This window comes from Conger conger, chromosome 15 (genome assembly GCF_963514075.1).
Source record: "Conger conger chromosome 15, fConCon1.1, whole genome shotgun sequence".
NCBI lineage: Eukaryota > Metazoa > Chordata > Actinopteri > Anguilliformes > Congridae > Conger > Conger conger.
The window spans coordinates 21728046-21744903 of record NC_083774.1 but is presented as its reverse complement, the minus strand read 5'-3'; the positions used below and the strand labels follow the sequence as shown (position 1 = coordinate 21744903).

The window sequence follows — 16858 nt, the reverse complement described above, 5'->3', positions numbered from 1 at the left end:
TGTTTTTTTTTTTTTAGGCTTGCTCCAGCACTCAGGGCTGCATCCACAGTGCACTGCTTCCCATGACCCCTTACACTTCCCCCACCTCAGCAGAGCAAGGAGGACGTGGCCTTCACCAAAAGCAGGATGTTGCCAAAGTCCATTCACAGAGGGCTAATTCTGGACAAACAAACAGTCTACATCGCAACAAGCGGCTTTCAAGTTGTCCCTCTGTATTTTTAGAGACTTATTTGATAGATGGTCATTGTGTTGGTATTTTCCCCCATAAACTCTACGTAAATATCTGCAGATTGCGCTGGGAAATGTTGAACTCTGAGGTCTCAGGGCAGTCATTCTTCAGTTCACATGGTCTGGAATAAAAAAATGCAGTAAGTGACCTTGGTTTCTTTTGCCTCAGGTTCCAAGAGGTTTAGATGACAAAGGCGGGCAGAAGTTTGAGTTAATAAAAGAGTCCATGATAGTTCCAGATGGTGAGCCAGAGTGATTGGAGGAAGGAAATGTAATTTATCCCCCCACCGCAGAGCATGATGTTTGTCAGAACGCAAAGAACAAAAAACATTATCTTTAGGACTCACAAACACATTCAAAAGATACCGTTGGGAGACACTCACTGATTACTGCATTACTGAAAAAATAAGAAAAATATTAGAGCTTCAGCATCGATGAGAATGACTTCTTTGTATTACAATGAGTAAATCTATAGCTGTAACTACTATTGGCATTAAGATTACTGCACTGGTTTTAAAAAATTATTATAGTGTTTATATATTTACTTCAGTTTTGTAGTGAAAACAACATGTAGGAAAGCTCTCCTGGGACTCTGCCAGGCAGAGTTAAAATCAGCCATTTGTAATTTCATGATCACACTTGGGGTGAAACATGTTCCATCTGAGTATTCCCCATGTCATCATTCCGAGTACACTTTCAGGTACCTGATAAGGAAAGGGTCATGAGCTCTTCAACTCTTTATGGTCTCTCATAGCTGAGGTGCATAATCTCTTTTGGTGTGCTTGCTGCCAAAGCTTACTGCACCTGTCAAGACAGAACACTTTGTCCCAGGTATCAGTTCACTGAACTAATCCTGCAATTACCTGCACAAATGATCCACGCGTCCAGTGACACCTGCGGTGGCCCTATCAGCAATATGCAGGCGGTGTGGGGTAGCTGAGAGTGATCCGGGTGTCAGTGAACTCCAGTGTAAGACGATACTGCAAACAGGTACCAGTGACTGATGAGGCATTCCTCAAATCTCCCAGAGTGCACTGCCTGAAGTGCAATAGAAGCACCAAGACAATAGCACAGATTACAGAGGGTGCAATTTGCTTGGCCTCATGCCTGATACCATCAGGTGTAGAGTCTTTTTACTGAAACTTCTGTCTTTGATCGAGGAATAGTAGGGGTGGGGGAGTCAGTGGTTGGCAGGGGGTGAAGCTATGAAACATAGAGCCATGGAGTGGTATTGGTGTTACGAATAAGGGCCTTTCCTGAACAAAGACACAGGGAATGTGTGTAAATGGTTGGCATTTATTTAGCGCCTTTATCCAAAGCGCTGTACAATTGATGGTTCTCATTCACCCATTCATACACACACTCACACACCGACGGCAATTGGCTGCCATACAAGGCATCAACCAGCTCGTCAGGAGCATTTCGGGGTTAGGTGTCATGCTCAGGGACACTTCGACACAGCCCGGGCGGGGGATCGAACCGGCAACCCTCCGACTGCCAGACGACTGCTCTTACTGCCTGAGCCATGTCGCTGAGCCATGTCACTGTGTAAGCACAGCTCAGCAATGACAGAACTTGTGCCACCAAATCACCATATTTCAAAAGGGAAAAATGTCATTGCAGGAGATTCAAAAATGTGCAGTGGCTGCATGGTAGGACTATGCTTTGTATGCAGCTTTGTATAAGCCAGGCAGAAATCACACTCAAGCTCTCCCTTCCTGGGTGATGCTATGGCCAACTATATGCAAAGGCACTGGGACAGTCATCATTCCACCTTCCATGTGATTTAGATGCATTTAGCACCAGCAACACCCAGAAAAGGACGGTTTACAAGGCGAATAGGGGCAAAGTTTCTGTCCAATCATGAATAAAATGTATTAATATTCATAAAATTGACTCAGAGTTTTCCTTTATGGTACACAGTAAATTATATTTTCTCATGAGAAACCAGGGCTTTTGATAGCTTCATCATTAGGCTCAATATATAAAAAAATAAATAATGAAGATGCCCAGTCATATTGGCAGTCACAGGTTAAATAGTTTATTGCTTTCATTCCTTAGCAGATAAACATTTCCAGACAATCTTTCACAGCTCATTTTTATATGGCATTGGTAATAGATGCCACAGCAATTCAGGTCAATTGTCCTGCCCAAAAATGAGGCCAGGAAGATTGTATATTTATTAACTCATTCTTGATGTTAATACATTACATTAATGTTCCAGGACAGGACTGCTGTGGTATTACACTGAGACAATCGGCTTATTCAGAACATTTTGCTCCGGTGAGGACAGGACAGTTCAGGAGCCACTTCCGTCACAAAATGCCATTGATGAAATGGCATGCGAGCCACCAGCCTGCAGCTCTCAACCCTGCCGTGTCTCATGACAGTACCCTACACCTCACACCACCCTCTGACGTCAAAGCTTGTTGAGTAGCACCAGAGCTGCACTGCAGTAGCACATCCAGCGCAGTACTACTAGACGGCCATAAAAAAGGAACGTTTTTCGAGACTCCAAAAGAAAATGAAACTTTGACCCTTTGACTGATTGTATTGTATATTATGCTCTTTAGCACAAAGCCATCTCCTCCCGATGAATAATATTGGTTGTCTGTTTTATTTGCCAGGGGTGCAGTTAGCAAGAAAATTGATTCAAAGAAACAAAAACTTTTTTTCCTGAAATGGCAATGTCATCATGCAGTAGACAGGAATATGAGATCCAGTACATTCATTCATATTTGATGGTCAGTGTTTGGAGTAAAATCTAAAACAATTGCAAGCTGTTCTATACCAGCCTTCTATATTCCTTCTTAGTGTATACAAACTGAGATATGTGTGTATATATGTGTATGTATAAGCTACTGAATGCCTAAAATTTCCCTCAGGATGAATAACGTATCTATCCATCTATCTATCTATCAATCAAACTATATATATATATATATATATATATATATACATATATATACATATATATATATGATGGAAAATGAATTAAGTGAGATTATGCATAAAGGGAAAGGGCTAATCAAAGCTAAAATCTCTGAGACTCTTCAGCTGATAAATTGTGTTACTCTAACAGGTTTGGGCCTCACCATCATACACATTAGCAGGTGGTTGAGTCCAGCTCTTAACATAGCAAAACATGGCTTAAACACACACACTACTGGGTTTCATTACATTAAGTCATTATCCAAAGTGACTTATACAGATTAAATACTTACATACAGTATAATCCGTTTATACAGCTGGATATACGCTGAAGCCGTTCAGTTTAAGTACCACACCAAAGGGTAAAAGACTGCCCCACTCGGGAGTTAAACCGATAAATGGACTTGCAAGCCCAGTTCCCTAATCATTATGCTGCGCTTCTGCACTCCACTGTTTGCCATCTGGCTACACAATCAAGACAATCAGAACATTTTCAACAAGCCCATCCTCATGTGTGTTTATTATAATTACCTGACAGTAAATACACACTTCCTGAATGAGAGAGGGTGCCAGAAAGGAACAGATACAATGGACCCTTTAATTAGATCAAGGAGCCGGTCCAGAGAATATAAACCAGAGGTGAAGCCTCTCACCAAGAGGCCAATTCAGACAACCTGGCTTCAAATCACTCTCAGTATCAGCTAACAGCATGAAAACATACACGGGGGGGGGGGGGGGGGGGGCACTGTACGCAGAGATCGTATGAGTTTCCCATCAATTATCCCAAGTTCCACTCCCCCATGGGAGAGAAGAGCTTTCATCGGGATGCTGCAACTCTGATTAGCGTTTTTCTCTTATCTACACTCACCGTCTGGTAATCGGAGGCAGCCTCCTTTAGTCTAATTTTCCATGCTTTGTTCTCTGCCCAGTGCTCTTGAATATTTTATCCCCATGGAGACGGCCAAACCTCCTGCATTGTTTTTGCTATCTCCTTACTTCTTGAGCAATGGAACAGACACCGTTCCACTGTTCATATCGAACAAGGTGACACAGAGTTCAACAGCACAAGTGACTGTTATGGTCAAAACTTGCCAAATAAAGTTGGTCTTTGCATGTGTTTCCACATCAACAAATGTCTACTGAATAGTATAGAGCCTGCAAAGACCCGTCTCAGATCATGGAAGAGAGAAAGGATTAGTAGTGAGTGAGATGTTTTGTTTTTTTAAGAATTAATCCAGGGGTTCAAGCTCTGATCAATAGACAGAATGTGTTCATATATGTGTGCATAGATCATTTTTTTTCCAAGTGAGAACCTGAAAGCATAAAACACTGAATAAAAATAGTCCAACAATAGGCCTTACTTTATGTAATACTAATGTTCTTTTCACCACCATAATTGTGGGCCTATCCCATCACTAGAAGGTCAAAGGAGCGGAGGGTGTGACATTAGCACAAATACTCTTTGTATGCAGCCAACTTACATTTCTTTTCACTTTGCAAACATCCAGCTGAACACTGCATGCCAGGGATAATTATGCAACTGGCACATGCAAGCTGTAGTCACAAGTCCATGACCAGAATCATGCCCTTGTATGTGAACTGCATTGTTGCTGGTAATCTTTTGACAGGCTGCGTATATGGAAGTCTATTGGAAAAAATGTTTACAAAAAAATGGTTAAGATTATCGGTAAAAGAGAACGTTCTCTCATTACTTTCTATTTCACATACTGTATACATTCATACATTTCATTTGTGATGGTAAAAACACTTACTGTATTTTAAATCATTAATGAGTGATATAAGAAATTTGATTTTGCTTAATTGATTTCAGCAAGTAAACAGCATATGCGTTTACTGTAGGTATCCATATGACCATAATAACTCTTCATGCCTCTTTTCAACAAATTTGCAGTGAAATGGCTCTGGTAAATTTGGCAAACCAAACAAAGATGAATTTGCATTTATTTTGATTAGAATAGTTTGTCATAAAAGTTGTCACGCATGTATATAAGGAGAGCAGTTGTGCATCTGGACTGGATAAAGGATAGGCATTAAGAAATGTTTAGATCTGCTTCCGTTCTCAGGTAAATTATTTCCACTCACTTTGATACCAGAATCAATGGAAAACATGGTGTCTTATTACGAATCTATTAATCCACTTGGCAGTCAGTTTTCCATCCATTTGCTTACATAAACGTGCTCTAAACTGGACCATACACTAAAAATGACCAGCACCAAGACATTTTTAAGCTAGGTACCATAATAAGGAACCAAGGCAAGCCTCTTAAATAATCTGCTCTGTATTAAAGACCAGAAATGACATGTGGTTCGGAGGTGCACAATAAGTTTTTATTATTATTCACTTGTAGTCTTTTGTAGGTTTCCAAAATGATCCAAAGAAAAATACTTTCAGAATACATAATTTTACCAGATTCAATGAGTAAATCATATAATTTACGAAGCATATATTACATACAGTTCCATATAAATGATCCTAAAATCGTACTACTTGCGTCTACATTGACAGAAAAGCATGTTTCAATTAATGTTGTGGCACAGGATGTATCGATATTTTTATACCAATTCCACATGCATATTAACAAAAAGGCACATGACATAACTCCCGCTCTAAAAAATACATTTCCCAGAGGCATATATGGGCGTGTTTTTTGTTTTGTACAGAAAGGAGGGGAGTGTACTCAGTCTTTCACCAAAGATAAAATGAATAGGTCCAAATATTACAATTCAGAAATTAAATACCTGTTTTAGCCTTTGAAATGCGATCGTAATTCCTGAAAAAATGAGATATATAATAAGAAACTATTTTGATACCTGACATGCGTCACAGTTACGCGATTTCCTGTTTAGATATTACCCATGAGTCTTTGGACAAGGTATTTAAATAACCTTTGCTTTTCAGCAAACTGGAACCCTTGCCTGGCTGTGGAAACGAAACCAAGAGCTAAGATTTTTTTCTTCTCCAAGTTGGCACCTACATATAGCTAGCTAGAGCCCGGTGATTTTTTTCTCCCACTTTGGACATCCACGGATGGTGAACTGTTCTGTGGAGCTATTATTAAATAGTCATTGCTTTGGTTGTCAGAGAGGATACAATACATTTTTTGATTTGCCAGAATTGAACATGCTAAATACCGAAGAAAGGTAGGCATGGCCATTCTCTTTTGCAGACCTTCACCAGAAGCTAATAAGACATTCAGTTGCTATTTAGTCTAATGTGTTAGTCTGATTCTTTACTTTAATTTCATATCAGTTAGAGTTTGAAGGCAACTCCGTTGAAAATCTTACTTCCAGCCTCGTAACCGGTTTTGCTTTAACTTTGAGTTCCCGAACCCGTTAACCAACTATGTTCGCTAATTTGCAACTAGCTGAAACTAACGTTAGCTACTCGTCGTTAGTAGTGTGCAGTATTGGACAAATTGTCACTCTTAAACTAGCTGCCTGGCTTACCGAAAAGATGCCACACATGTCCACTAACCTTAACGTAGCTACTTGGCAACACAGTGAGTAATTTATAGCTAGCAACTTAGACGTAAACTTGGCTAACTAGCGCTAGCCTAGCTCAGTGTCAACAAGGCACAACATCCGCGAGCTAATGTTGACATGTTTTACACGCTGAGTTTTTGAGATGGTTGTTGTTCTTAGTTTTGGATAGCTGGCTAAATTTGCCTGTCTAACTAACTGATTTTACGGTGTTTAGCTACGGTAAAGGCTAGCGAATTAAAAGTTGGCTAACTGTTAGTCAGTTAACGTTAACATGCATAAACGAAACTAACGTTACAAACACACGATCTGGAAGTGATTCCTTATTTATTCCTCATGAACGTTTCACTGTTCGGAACATCGTTAGGTAACTTGGTGTTTTCCGAACACTGAGTCTACGTTACAAACTTCCACAAAGCAAGTTTATATGTCTTAAGTAATTTTTCTGATTGGCAATACAACCAGTCTACATTAGATATTCTCCAGTAATTTGACCGTTAACAGTCACTCGTATTTTCGCTATGTGTTTAGCTTCAACTTCATTGGAAACTAGCTAATTTACCTTGGACTAACACTTACTAGTAATACTATCGACACAGCTAATCTAGCTGGCTAGCTAACGATAATCGCACGGCGGGTGTCAAATGTGTGAAAACATTTCCGATTCTTATGCTACTATAGTTCTAGTTGCTAGCTAGCTCGCCAGCTTCCCGCAAATATACACCAGCTTAGCAGATCGAGCGCATAACAATACATTAAAATGGCTAGTTATGATGGCATAACAGTGTGATTATCGACAAGTTGGCCAGACTAGACTAAATAACTAACGTTAGCATTAATTTAAAATCGGCTTTGCAACAAGTTGCTCTCAAGGGGAAGCTCTGTTGTCACAACAGGGTACGAAGGAGAGAATTCTCTTGATGCAATCGTTGCGTAATTCTCCATTTGTAGCTATATCCTGAATAATATGCGCTCTGATAACATGTTTATGCTTACTTACAAAGCACAAATATGCTTCCGTATCACACCTTCACTGTAATTTACAATGTCAGAATGCTGTCAAACTAGCTCTCGCCCTGTAAAATTATGATTGATGCTTTGATATTGCAAGCCAATGTTAATACAACTTTATACCTTAGATGGATGAGCTTTTACATTTGTCTTCGTTCTAAATGCATGTAAACCTCTGTGACAATAGCCTCATCAAATAATACCGCATAAATACCAGTGTATTTCCAAAACATGAACAAGAACAAGATTGTTCAAACAGAGGAATTGGTCTTCTGGGTCTGTCAGACCTTTTCCACGCACAATGCAGGTTGTGTTCCCATCGCCTGCATGTCCCGGGTGTTTGCAGGTACTGCCAGCTGTTCCCAACAAACAACCATTAGATAAGACTCACACGATTAGTACAAGTCGAATTTTCCTAAGGCTTGCATAAGGATTTATTTACTTGTTAATCTTCAATATCGGAGCACGTGCTCCTTAAAATAAGACTAAATATTTCGAATACATGGAAAATATCGGCTGAATATGCACTTCAATGGCTAAATATTTTCCATTCATTATAGTACAAAAGGATTATCCAGGTTCTATATTGACGAACCTAAAAAGTGGTTTAAAAAGTGGTCCACACGCTGCTGTCTTCGTGCATGTGAAAGTAATCCTTTCTCAAGATTGAATAAAAGGTACCAGCACACAGAACAGAAGTCCGTTGGTTTATTTTACAAAAAGGGAAAAAAAAGGCTACACAGAAGCTAACTGCCAACATGTTTTGGAGCAAAGCTGCTTCATCAAATGATGCTGAGTGAGACGGAAATAATAGATTTTTTTTTTTTTAATGCCAGTGGATTTCTGCTTAGTCTTGCCCAAATTGTCTGGTCTACGTACGTTGACTATGGGATGCAGTTACTGGTGAAGTGTGTACAGCCCTGATTACCTTTTGCTCAGTTTAATAGGGTCATAAAAGTTTAAAAAACACTGAAAGATGACGCGAGTGAATGCATGAGTCTGCCATATGTGAAGTATGGGATATCAGGTTCACAAGGTCACCTTGACTGCATTATTAACTGCTGCACTGAGTGGAGTATCCATCTCATTAATGCTCTTGTAGTAAAATCGGGTTGAATGCACATATTGATTTGATTCGACAGTTAATAAATGTTCCTGACCCTAATTCACTTGGCATGCATAGGTCTGCCGTGGTCTATGACTCCCAGGCATGGCAATGTATACTTCCCCCATCAGATAAAACGATCACCTCCTGACCCTTGCGTGTTATGTAACCGACCTGTCGAGACAAAGCCACTGCATGCAATGGCCTAGTTAAGTCAAAGGTGGGACCTGCAGTTTGAGCAGTGCAAGGCCAGTATTGCATTGCATACATTCTTTCTCTAGTTAGCAGATGCATCTAGGCATTATTGATAGGTCTGTGGAATTGCAGCTTGAAACAGTAGATGGTATAGTGGGTCAACAAATTGTTTTTGTTTTTTTTGTTTTTTCCTACTATGGCTTAAGCATGTGCCCTGAGCGAGCTATCACCCTCATGGACATATGCGGGCGCCGCTACTCTCTAGATTCCGGACCCTGTTCCTTTTTTTTTTGGGGCTTGAACCTTGGTGTGACCATGACCTATGAAACAGACGCGCTGTGCATCTCCCTCCAAGATGAGGCACACCAGGGGATGGCTGAATGTCAGAGGGCAATGGTGTTGCCTTTCAAAACAAGCTAGCATTTCAGTCATGAACAGACCTACTTTCCACCTCAGGGAAAACGTAAAAGGACTGGCAGCGATTCTGTCTTGGTTTAAAGAGTAACAGATTTAGATTCAGTCTTCTAGATTAAATTTGTCCACGCCATGTCCTCAATATGCTCCGGCTAGGAACTGTGCGATTGTTTTTGGATGCTATGCAAATGGAAAAGTGCACCTGAAGCAGTTTGCTTCTGAATGCAAAACCACTGCCGATTGTGAAAAGGATACTCCCATATTTACTAGATTGAATGGCACCAGACAGGGAGACGGCAAGTTGGAACATGCCAAATTATGGCAAGGCACAGCAGTAATTGTTTGTTGCAGCCATTCACACATCTCCATGGTTTTGGCATTTGTTGCCAAGCAGCTGAGATTAGCATGGCTAGGTATTTGGTTACTGTGGCCTTCTATTCTAGCTGGAATTATTAAAATGATTGTTAAAACCAAACCCTTTGTCTGTCCAAGGTACATCACTAAATGCAGCAGCTATTCTCATATGGCTGGCAGTCCTGCATTAATTGCAGGTGGCTGAACCTGATGCAAGAATGTCAAAAATACAAAGCAGCTTGGCAGACTGGCCTGAGCCAAACAGCAGTTTGAATTCTTCTGAATAGACACAACAAATGTGTTTGCACACCCAATTCGAGGGGCGGTTATTACTGGTCTGAAACATTGCACTGTAACTGAAAACCCAGGCGAACACGTTCCCAGCCTCCAGGCTATTTGCAGACGTGTTTACAGAAAGGGGAGAATCATGTGCTTGTTTGTGGTTCATACCAACACCAGCCAGCTTTCAGATTCTCAGTCCTTCCCATTTTAATTTTGTATTTATTTCAGGGACCATCTACCACAATTACTAATCAGAATTGGCACTTAAAATGAAATGCAGTCGGCAGAACATTTTAAGGTGTTCTGCTACTGGTTACATGGTTCCATTCCTCCGAAGTGCTCCTCTAATGTTAAGAGTTTCGCAAGTTATTAGCTTTCGTCTGGTCTTGCGTTCTCGGCATGCCAAGGTTAATGTGGTCTGGCTTTAGCTGGCTGTGGAGCTGTAGGGCACAGTGCCCTGTCTGGGTGAGATGAATGAGGTGCCACTCAGTGACAGCAGTGGGCCACATGCTGGCCTCTTAACAGGTGATTGGGGGTTCATTCAGACCCAGTTTGGTGACTGTTGACTAACGGTCACCTTGTGACAGATGTAGAATAAAAAATGATTTAAAAAAGGCTGATTAGTGAGCAGCTTCAGTGTGGAGTGCTGCATCATGAGTTCTGCCAGCCACACGCCCCAGCCATTCATGGACACTGGACTCTTCAGGAAGAATGAAAAGGTTAGGTGGGTCAGCCTCCCGACCCTAATCCCAGCACCATTATCCGTTTAAAGAGCTGAACAGATCTGGGCTCTGTGCTGAAAGGTGTGCCTGAGCCAGGCCTCTGGAAGCGGAGGTGCTGCTGGAGAGGCGGAGAGTGGAGGAGGCTATTTGTGGAGCTGGGATTAAGGGCTGAAGTGTCATCATGCTGTCACACGCAGCAGAAGAGTTCAGGTCTTACCCTTAACTTCACCTTCCCTGTGCTGGGGCTTCATGCAGCTGATTGCATAATAATATTCTCCTCACTGCAGCCAGTGCTTTTAGTGCATTTCCGTTGGCTGAAATCAATTGTAAAAATCCCAATACATATCCAACAGTATCATTGTATTGGTTGATTGGGTTTCAATATCTTATGCTACTGTTCGTGGAAGTGGCTGTCGTGACGCATTGCTTTACAGCAGGACAGGAAAAATGTGGCTATATGAATCCTGATTAATTTGGCATAACTAAAATGTATCCACTGGAGACGAGCACAAGTGACATCAGCAGCCAGCCTGTAGGCTCCTGTAGGCGTTTACTTAAGCACAAGGCGCAGTTGTGGGCTGTGTGTTTGCATCATTGGTGTGGAAGTCCCAGTGCGCTCTCTCACGCTGTCCCTGTGCTCTCCCCTGCAGTACCTCGTTAATGGGCTCCAAGCTCCAGTGCTCCAGACACAGCGCCCCAGGGCCTCTGTGGTGCTCCTGATGTCCCTCACCCACAACTGAAGATCCCGGGTGGGCGAGGGATTGGCAGGGATCACTCTCTCAACGTACTGCTACACAAGGTGAGCCTGCTGTCTCCAAATATATACCCCTAACCCTCCACATGCCTAACACTAACCCTAACCCTCCACATGCCTAACAGTAACCCCTAACCCTCCACATGTCTAACACTACCCCTAACCCTCCACATGTCTAACACTACCCCTAACCCTCCACATGTCTAACACTACCCCTAACCCTCCACATGTCTAACACTACCCCTAACCCTCCACATGTCTAACCGTAACCCCAACTCTCCACATGCCTAATATTAACCTGTGGCCTCCTGCCAAGGGACTACAGATGTAAATTAGCTTATAGATATATCTGGCACAATATATTTATTGAGCACTGTCCCTGTGAAACAAATGCATTAATAAACCATAACCTGACTTGACAAACTACACTACATGTAAGGGTCAGTGGACGACCACCTGAAGGAGAACCTTGTACAGTGTAAGTTACTGACCGGAACGGTTACTGCAGTTGTAAATTTCAGATCGTCATGTTGTGGTTTTAGAAAGACTGGAAATCTCTTTGAGCAAAAGTAAATAATTCTGCTAAATAACCTTGCTTTGCTCACACAGCTTGTTTATGGTACAAATGCATTTGTATACATTGCAATTTCTCATCTGTTCTAAATAGTGCACAGTTTTTAACTGGCACAGAACACAGTGGTATGAGTTAAATGGCAACAATCCTGACTGCTATACTGCAAAAGAGGCGATTTCTTCTGGACCAGTAGTAAAAAAATGCATCATGGAACATTTGTGATCGTATAAAATCATTAACATCACAGAAATTGGTGCATGTTAAGCAGTCTGCTCATTACTGTTTTACAGAGGAACAAATGCACTATCTGTTTTCAATCACACAGAGAAATGTAGGTCATTGCCTAGTGTGCAAATATTGCCTTATTATTTTTAGCAAACATTTGCCCAGCCAGAGTTCACTGGCCACTGAATCCATTCAGCAGCCCCTCTCAGAATATAAGATGTCTGGACTCATTTGCTTTTTGCATTCTGAGTGCACCTGGTCATGAGGTTGAGGGTAAACAGTCCTCATACCTACAAGTGAATGGGCCCAGACATGTGACCTGTGGCCAAGAGGAACCTGCCGTTCAGTGATGTAGACATCCAGAGGTCTGAGGGACAACCTGCCTGGGGTCTTGAATGTGTTGAATGCTGTTATGCGGGTCTTGATTGTGTACCAGCTCCCTCAGAAGGGGAAGAACCCCAGTAGGCCTACTAATTGTATAGTGGGTCTACTAATTGTAAATTTGTTGGCCGGACAGAATTTACAATCAGTAGACCCACTATACCATCTAGTTTTTCACAGGCTTTGTGCTTCAGGGCAAGATGGAGGAAATGGCACTGCGCAGATCTGTGTTCTCTGTGAGAGAACAGACAACGTGAAGGTCACTGTCACTGTGAAAGCTGCAAGTCATAAATCCTCTGCTAATCCTCTCTCTCCCAGGACAACAGGCTGACGGTGACACAGAGCGCACCTGTGAACGGCACGCCCCCTGTCCTGCACTTCCAGTACCAGCTGAGTGAGCGCCGCACGGCCTGCTGGGAGACGGTGTTCTCCTCCAACAGCCTCTTCTTGGAGATCCCAGAGGGCTCACTCCCAGAGGGCAGCAAAGAGAGGTAGGTGCACAGCAGCCTCTGAGCCTAACATTTACAAAGTGCACAAAGGGAGCGTATGTCATCAATTTTCTACAAAGACAAGAATTACCATAGTTCTGGACTTCCCTCGCATAAGGTGTACCAGGTGAATACCACAGAATGTCAGTAAAGCAGCATAGATATGGGATTATTTGCCTTGTTATTGCACTGAAACTGCACACAGCGTTCCAATAACACCCCTCAGAGGTGCAAAGCTTGGGGCTAATTCAGGAGAAGGCTGCAGTTCACCTCTGCATTGTTATATAACATTTATGTAAAGCTGGCTGGGTGTCATTGCGTCATCTCTCCCTCCCTCCTCCCTCTGCTGCAGCCTCACCAGTCTGCTGGAGTTTGCTGAAGAGAAGCTGAAAGCCAGCTACATCTTCTTGTGGTTCAAGAAAAGCAGAGACGATCGATGTAAGAGAGCACCCTCCTCCCGTTGGGATTTATTTGTCCTTTACTCCTTGTACAGTGCCTGGGTACTTCTAGGAATCAGAAATAAATACCAAGGGGGCGGTGTCCTGGTACCTTTGGCTTTGGGCAGATGTGAGAATAAGTTTGAAGCATGGCACATAGATGCCAACCCTAAAGGCACATTCTCTTAAAATGAGACCACAGATATTTGGTATGCGTCACACAACATGTAATGGTTTTTGCAGTGATTGAGGATCATTGAGTGTTCTAATTTCTGTTCTCTGTCTTGCAGTGTCCATTACAAAAACTTTCCACTACATGGGCTTTGAGATTGTGAAGCCAGGCCATCCCCTGGTACCTGCCCGGGCAGACCACCTGTTCATGGTCTACTCTCTGGATCACACAAGCTCCGATGAAGAATGACGAGCCCCTCTTGGTCCACCCTAGTCCCTTCTTTCGCTGCTGCCTTCGCCTAGCCTGCCACTGTGCTAATAGAAGTAGCTCAAGGCTAATCTCTGCGGGACATTTAAACTCTACCCTCCTGGATGACTGGAGGGGACTGGGGACTTGGACTGATAATCCCACTGGTTGTTCTCCATCCTACCATGCGTCTTGGGAGTCCTCGACTCTTGTTACTAGGTCACTTGGTGCTTAAGTACTTCATATCTTTTGAAACCCCCTGCAACTAATATCAAGAGGTCTGACTTTCTTTGTAGATCATACTTACGATGTGCAGGCCCCGTCTGAAGAGGGCAGGGGCACTAGCGGGAAGCATGCATAGGGGGTGGGTATTGGGATTTGCCTGTATCGGGTGCATTTTGGTTAATGATTGTAATCCATGTAATATCTCCCCAATGTTTCTTCTAAGGTAGTATATAGTAATGCAAGAGTATACTCTTTGTTTTATTAAGAGTTATGTTTTCTACACAAGTCATTCTGTAATGACACTGTGGTCTTTCAGCTCAGGTTGGTTTTCATTTATCATCTCCTGAGGAAGGGGCCTATGCCAGGGGCAAAGCTAGCAGTTTCTCCTCCAGTTTGTCACAGAAACTCGTCTCAATCCCTTCATTCCAGGTGTCGCAGCTCACTACTGCCTAGTGTAAAGTCCACTTCATTCCTCAGGGGTGTGGAGGGGATGTGGAGGAAGGTGTTTGATGGAAACACTCTGAACTTGCCAGAAGCAGGCATCGGGCGTAGTTCACCAGAGTTTCAGGGAAAGGGGCAGCTGGGAAAGCGAATCGGCGGTGATTTACGAGCTGACGAGCACTTGGAAAATCCAGCTGGCACTACAATAGAAAGATAACTAGCACAGTGTGACTGACGTAATCTTATCAAGACCCACTTTAGCGATGGTCTCCCCATGTTCATGTGGCTCGCAACCAAAGCCCTTCGGTAACACAGTGCACCCGTTCGATTTAACATTAGAGGTGTGAATATTACAAGGGCCTTTTGTGCCTACCAAAGTATGTAGCCCTGCCCCTCAGTCATAAGGGAAAACCACACTGGAAATGGTGAAAGGATCCTGACATCCCAAGACCGGTTCCGACAAGCTGAGAGACGCACTTACGATGAGGTAAAGCAGGGAAAGCGACAAGCACTTTAGGAGTGCAACAACCGAACAGAGGGACTCAGAACGTGTCCAGGTCTCCCTTTTATTTTTGCAGTGTTTGATTGACAGAATTGCCAAAGAAATGGTCCCGCCCCTGTGCCCATCTCCCCCATAGCAGTTAAGGCCTGATTTCAGGATGACCTGAACAGGAGCGGAGAGCTTTGAGAAATCCCAGGTTCTTCTGTGTCTCCTGTTGGTAGAGGCCAGCTTCAGGACTGGCTGGCCAGGTCAGGGAAACTAAATGCACATACATTCCTTGCTTATTTGAAACCTTAACTCAGACGAGCACAGCAGAGTGAGACAATAAAAAGTTCTGCAAAGTACTTGCAATCCTGTTCTGCATATTCACAGTACAACCGCAGGCAGCCATTAAGGGCCTGCTTTCAGTTTCCGTAGCTTTGAAAAGAGCTGTGATCATTTTTTTGTTTTTATTCATCCTTTTTTGTTCTTTTCCATTGTTCCACGTTAGATTTTGTTTACAGGGAAGTGCGGATATTAATCATAATTTGACAATCCTTGTGTCCTTTGGGATTTTCTGTATGTTAGAAAAATAAGTGATGTTTTACTTTATCTTGTCTTTGTATTGCTTGAGGTAAAATAAAAGTGGTATATACATTAACTAAATCAAATCCTGTTTTTAAATTCCAAAACCGCAAACAACTCAACATAATGATGACTTGCAGTTCAGCCATGGTTACAAAATTCCATTATACGGAACCAGCTGATCTGCTTTGGACGATTGTAGCTTGCCAGTTGGAAGGTGTATGAATCATACCAAACCCACCCACATGCCACGTTTTTACTGCTAAAATAAATCTCGGCAGAAATCTCCTCAGCTGAGGGGAGAACACGGTGTGGTTCGACTAGACAGAAATGATAAAATTGCGCTCTTTGGCTTGAACTCAGAGGCAAACGGTCACAGTGCTCTAATCTCCAGGCAGACCCTCATGGCAGATCAGCCAATGATTGCACAGCAGCTGTTCTGGGCCCCTGCCAAGGCAACGGAGCAGCACGATTCCTCATTCTATGTTAGGAGTCGTGCTGCGAGACCGTGTCACGGAGTGCTAAATGCCTTACAGCCCATCTACTTAGCCTTCCCCCGCTTTAAAATAGCAGGCTGCATTTGCAGTTCATTTAGGGCAGTGACGCAGACCTTTCCATTTTACATGCATACAGGATCTGTGATGGGTGTGATTTCCATGTTCACAGTCACACCTGTTCTACACTGGGGTTTTTTTTTTAAATCTGCACACACAATCTACAGATACACATACATTTACTTTGTGGCTAGTAAAGGCAACTTTCAGGATACCTTGCTGTCCTGAAACACCTAATGTAAAAGGACAAGTTACTTTGCCCCTTAATCTTTAACTTAATCTTATGTAACAGACTTTCAACTGAGGCCATGACCAAGTGAAATCCCACTGCACTTCTGGGAAGTCTTAACTGGTTTGGTTTCCACCAAATTGGCAGTTTGGGTAAAGAGCAGGGATTATTGACTAATCCCAAAATGTGCAAAAACCTGATTTATTTTGTTAATCTCACTGCTTATCTGCTCTGGAAGAGCAGACACTCCCTTGGACTGGAGATTTTATAGAGAAAGACTTGCAGTGGGAGGGAGCTCATATTTTTGAGAGTGCATCATTTTT

The 16858-nt window shown here is 42.6% G+C and overlaps 1 protein-coding gene across 1 annotated transcript; it reads left to right on the top strand.

The window, feature by feature from the left end:
* The first annotated feature begins 6045 nt into the window (after nt 1–6045).
* oaz2a (ornithine decarboxylase antizyme 2a) lies at nt 6046–15163 on the top strand. Its single transcript, XM_061222581.1, is given in 6 exon segments — nt 6046–6321; nt 11394–11460; nt 11462–11542; nt 12996–13168; nt 13518–13603; nt 13893–15163. Coding segments are annotated over 6 exon segments (651 nt in total). The 5' UTR covers nt 6046–6208; the 3' UTR covers nt 14024–15163.
* The last annotated feature ends 1695 nt before the right edge of the window (nt 15164–16858 follow it).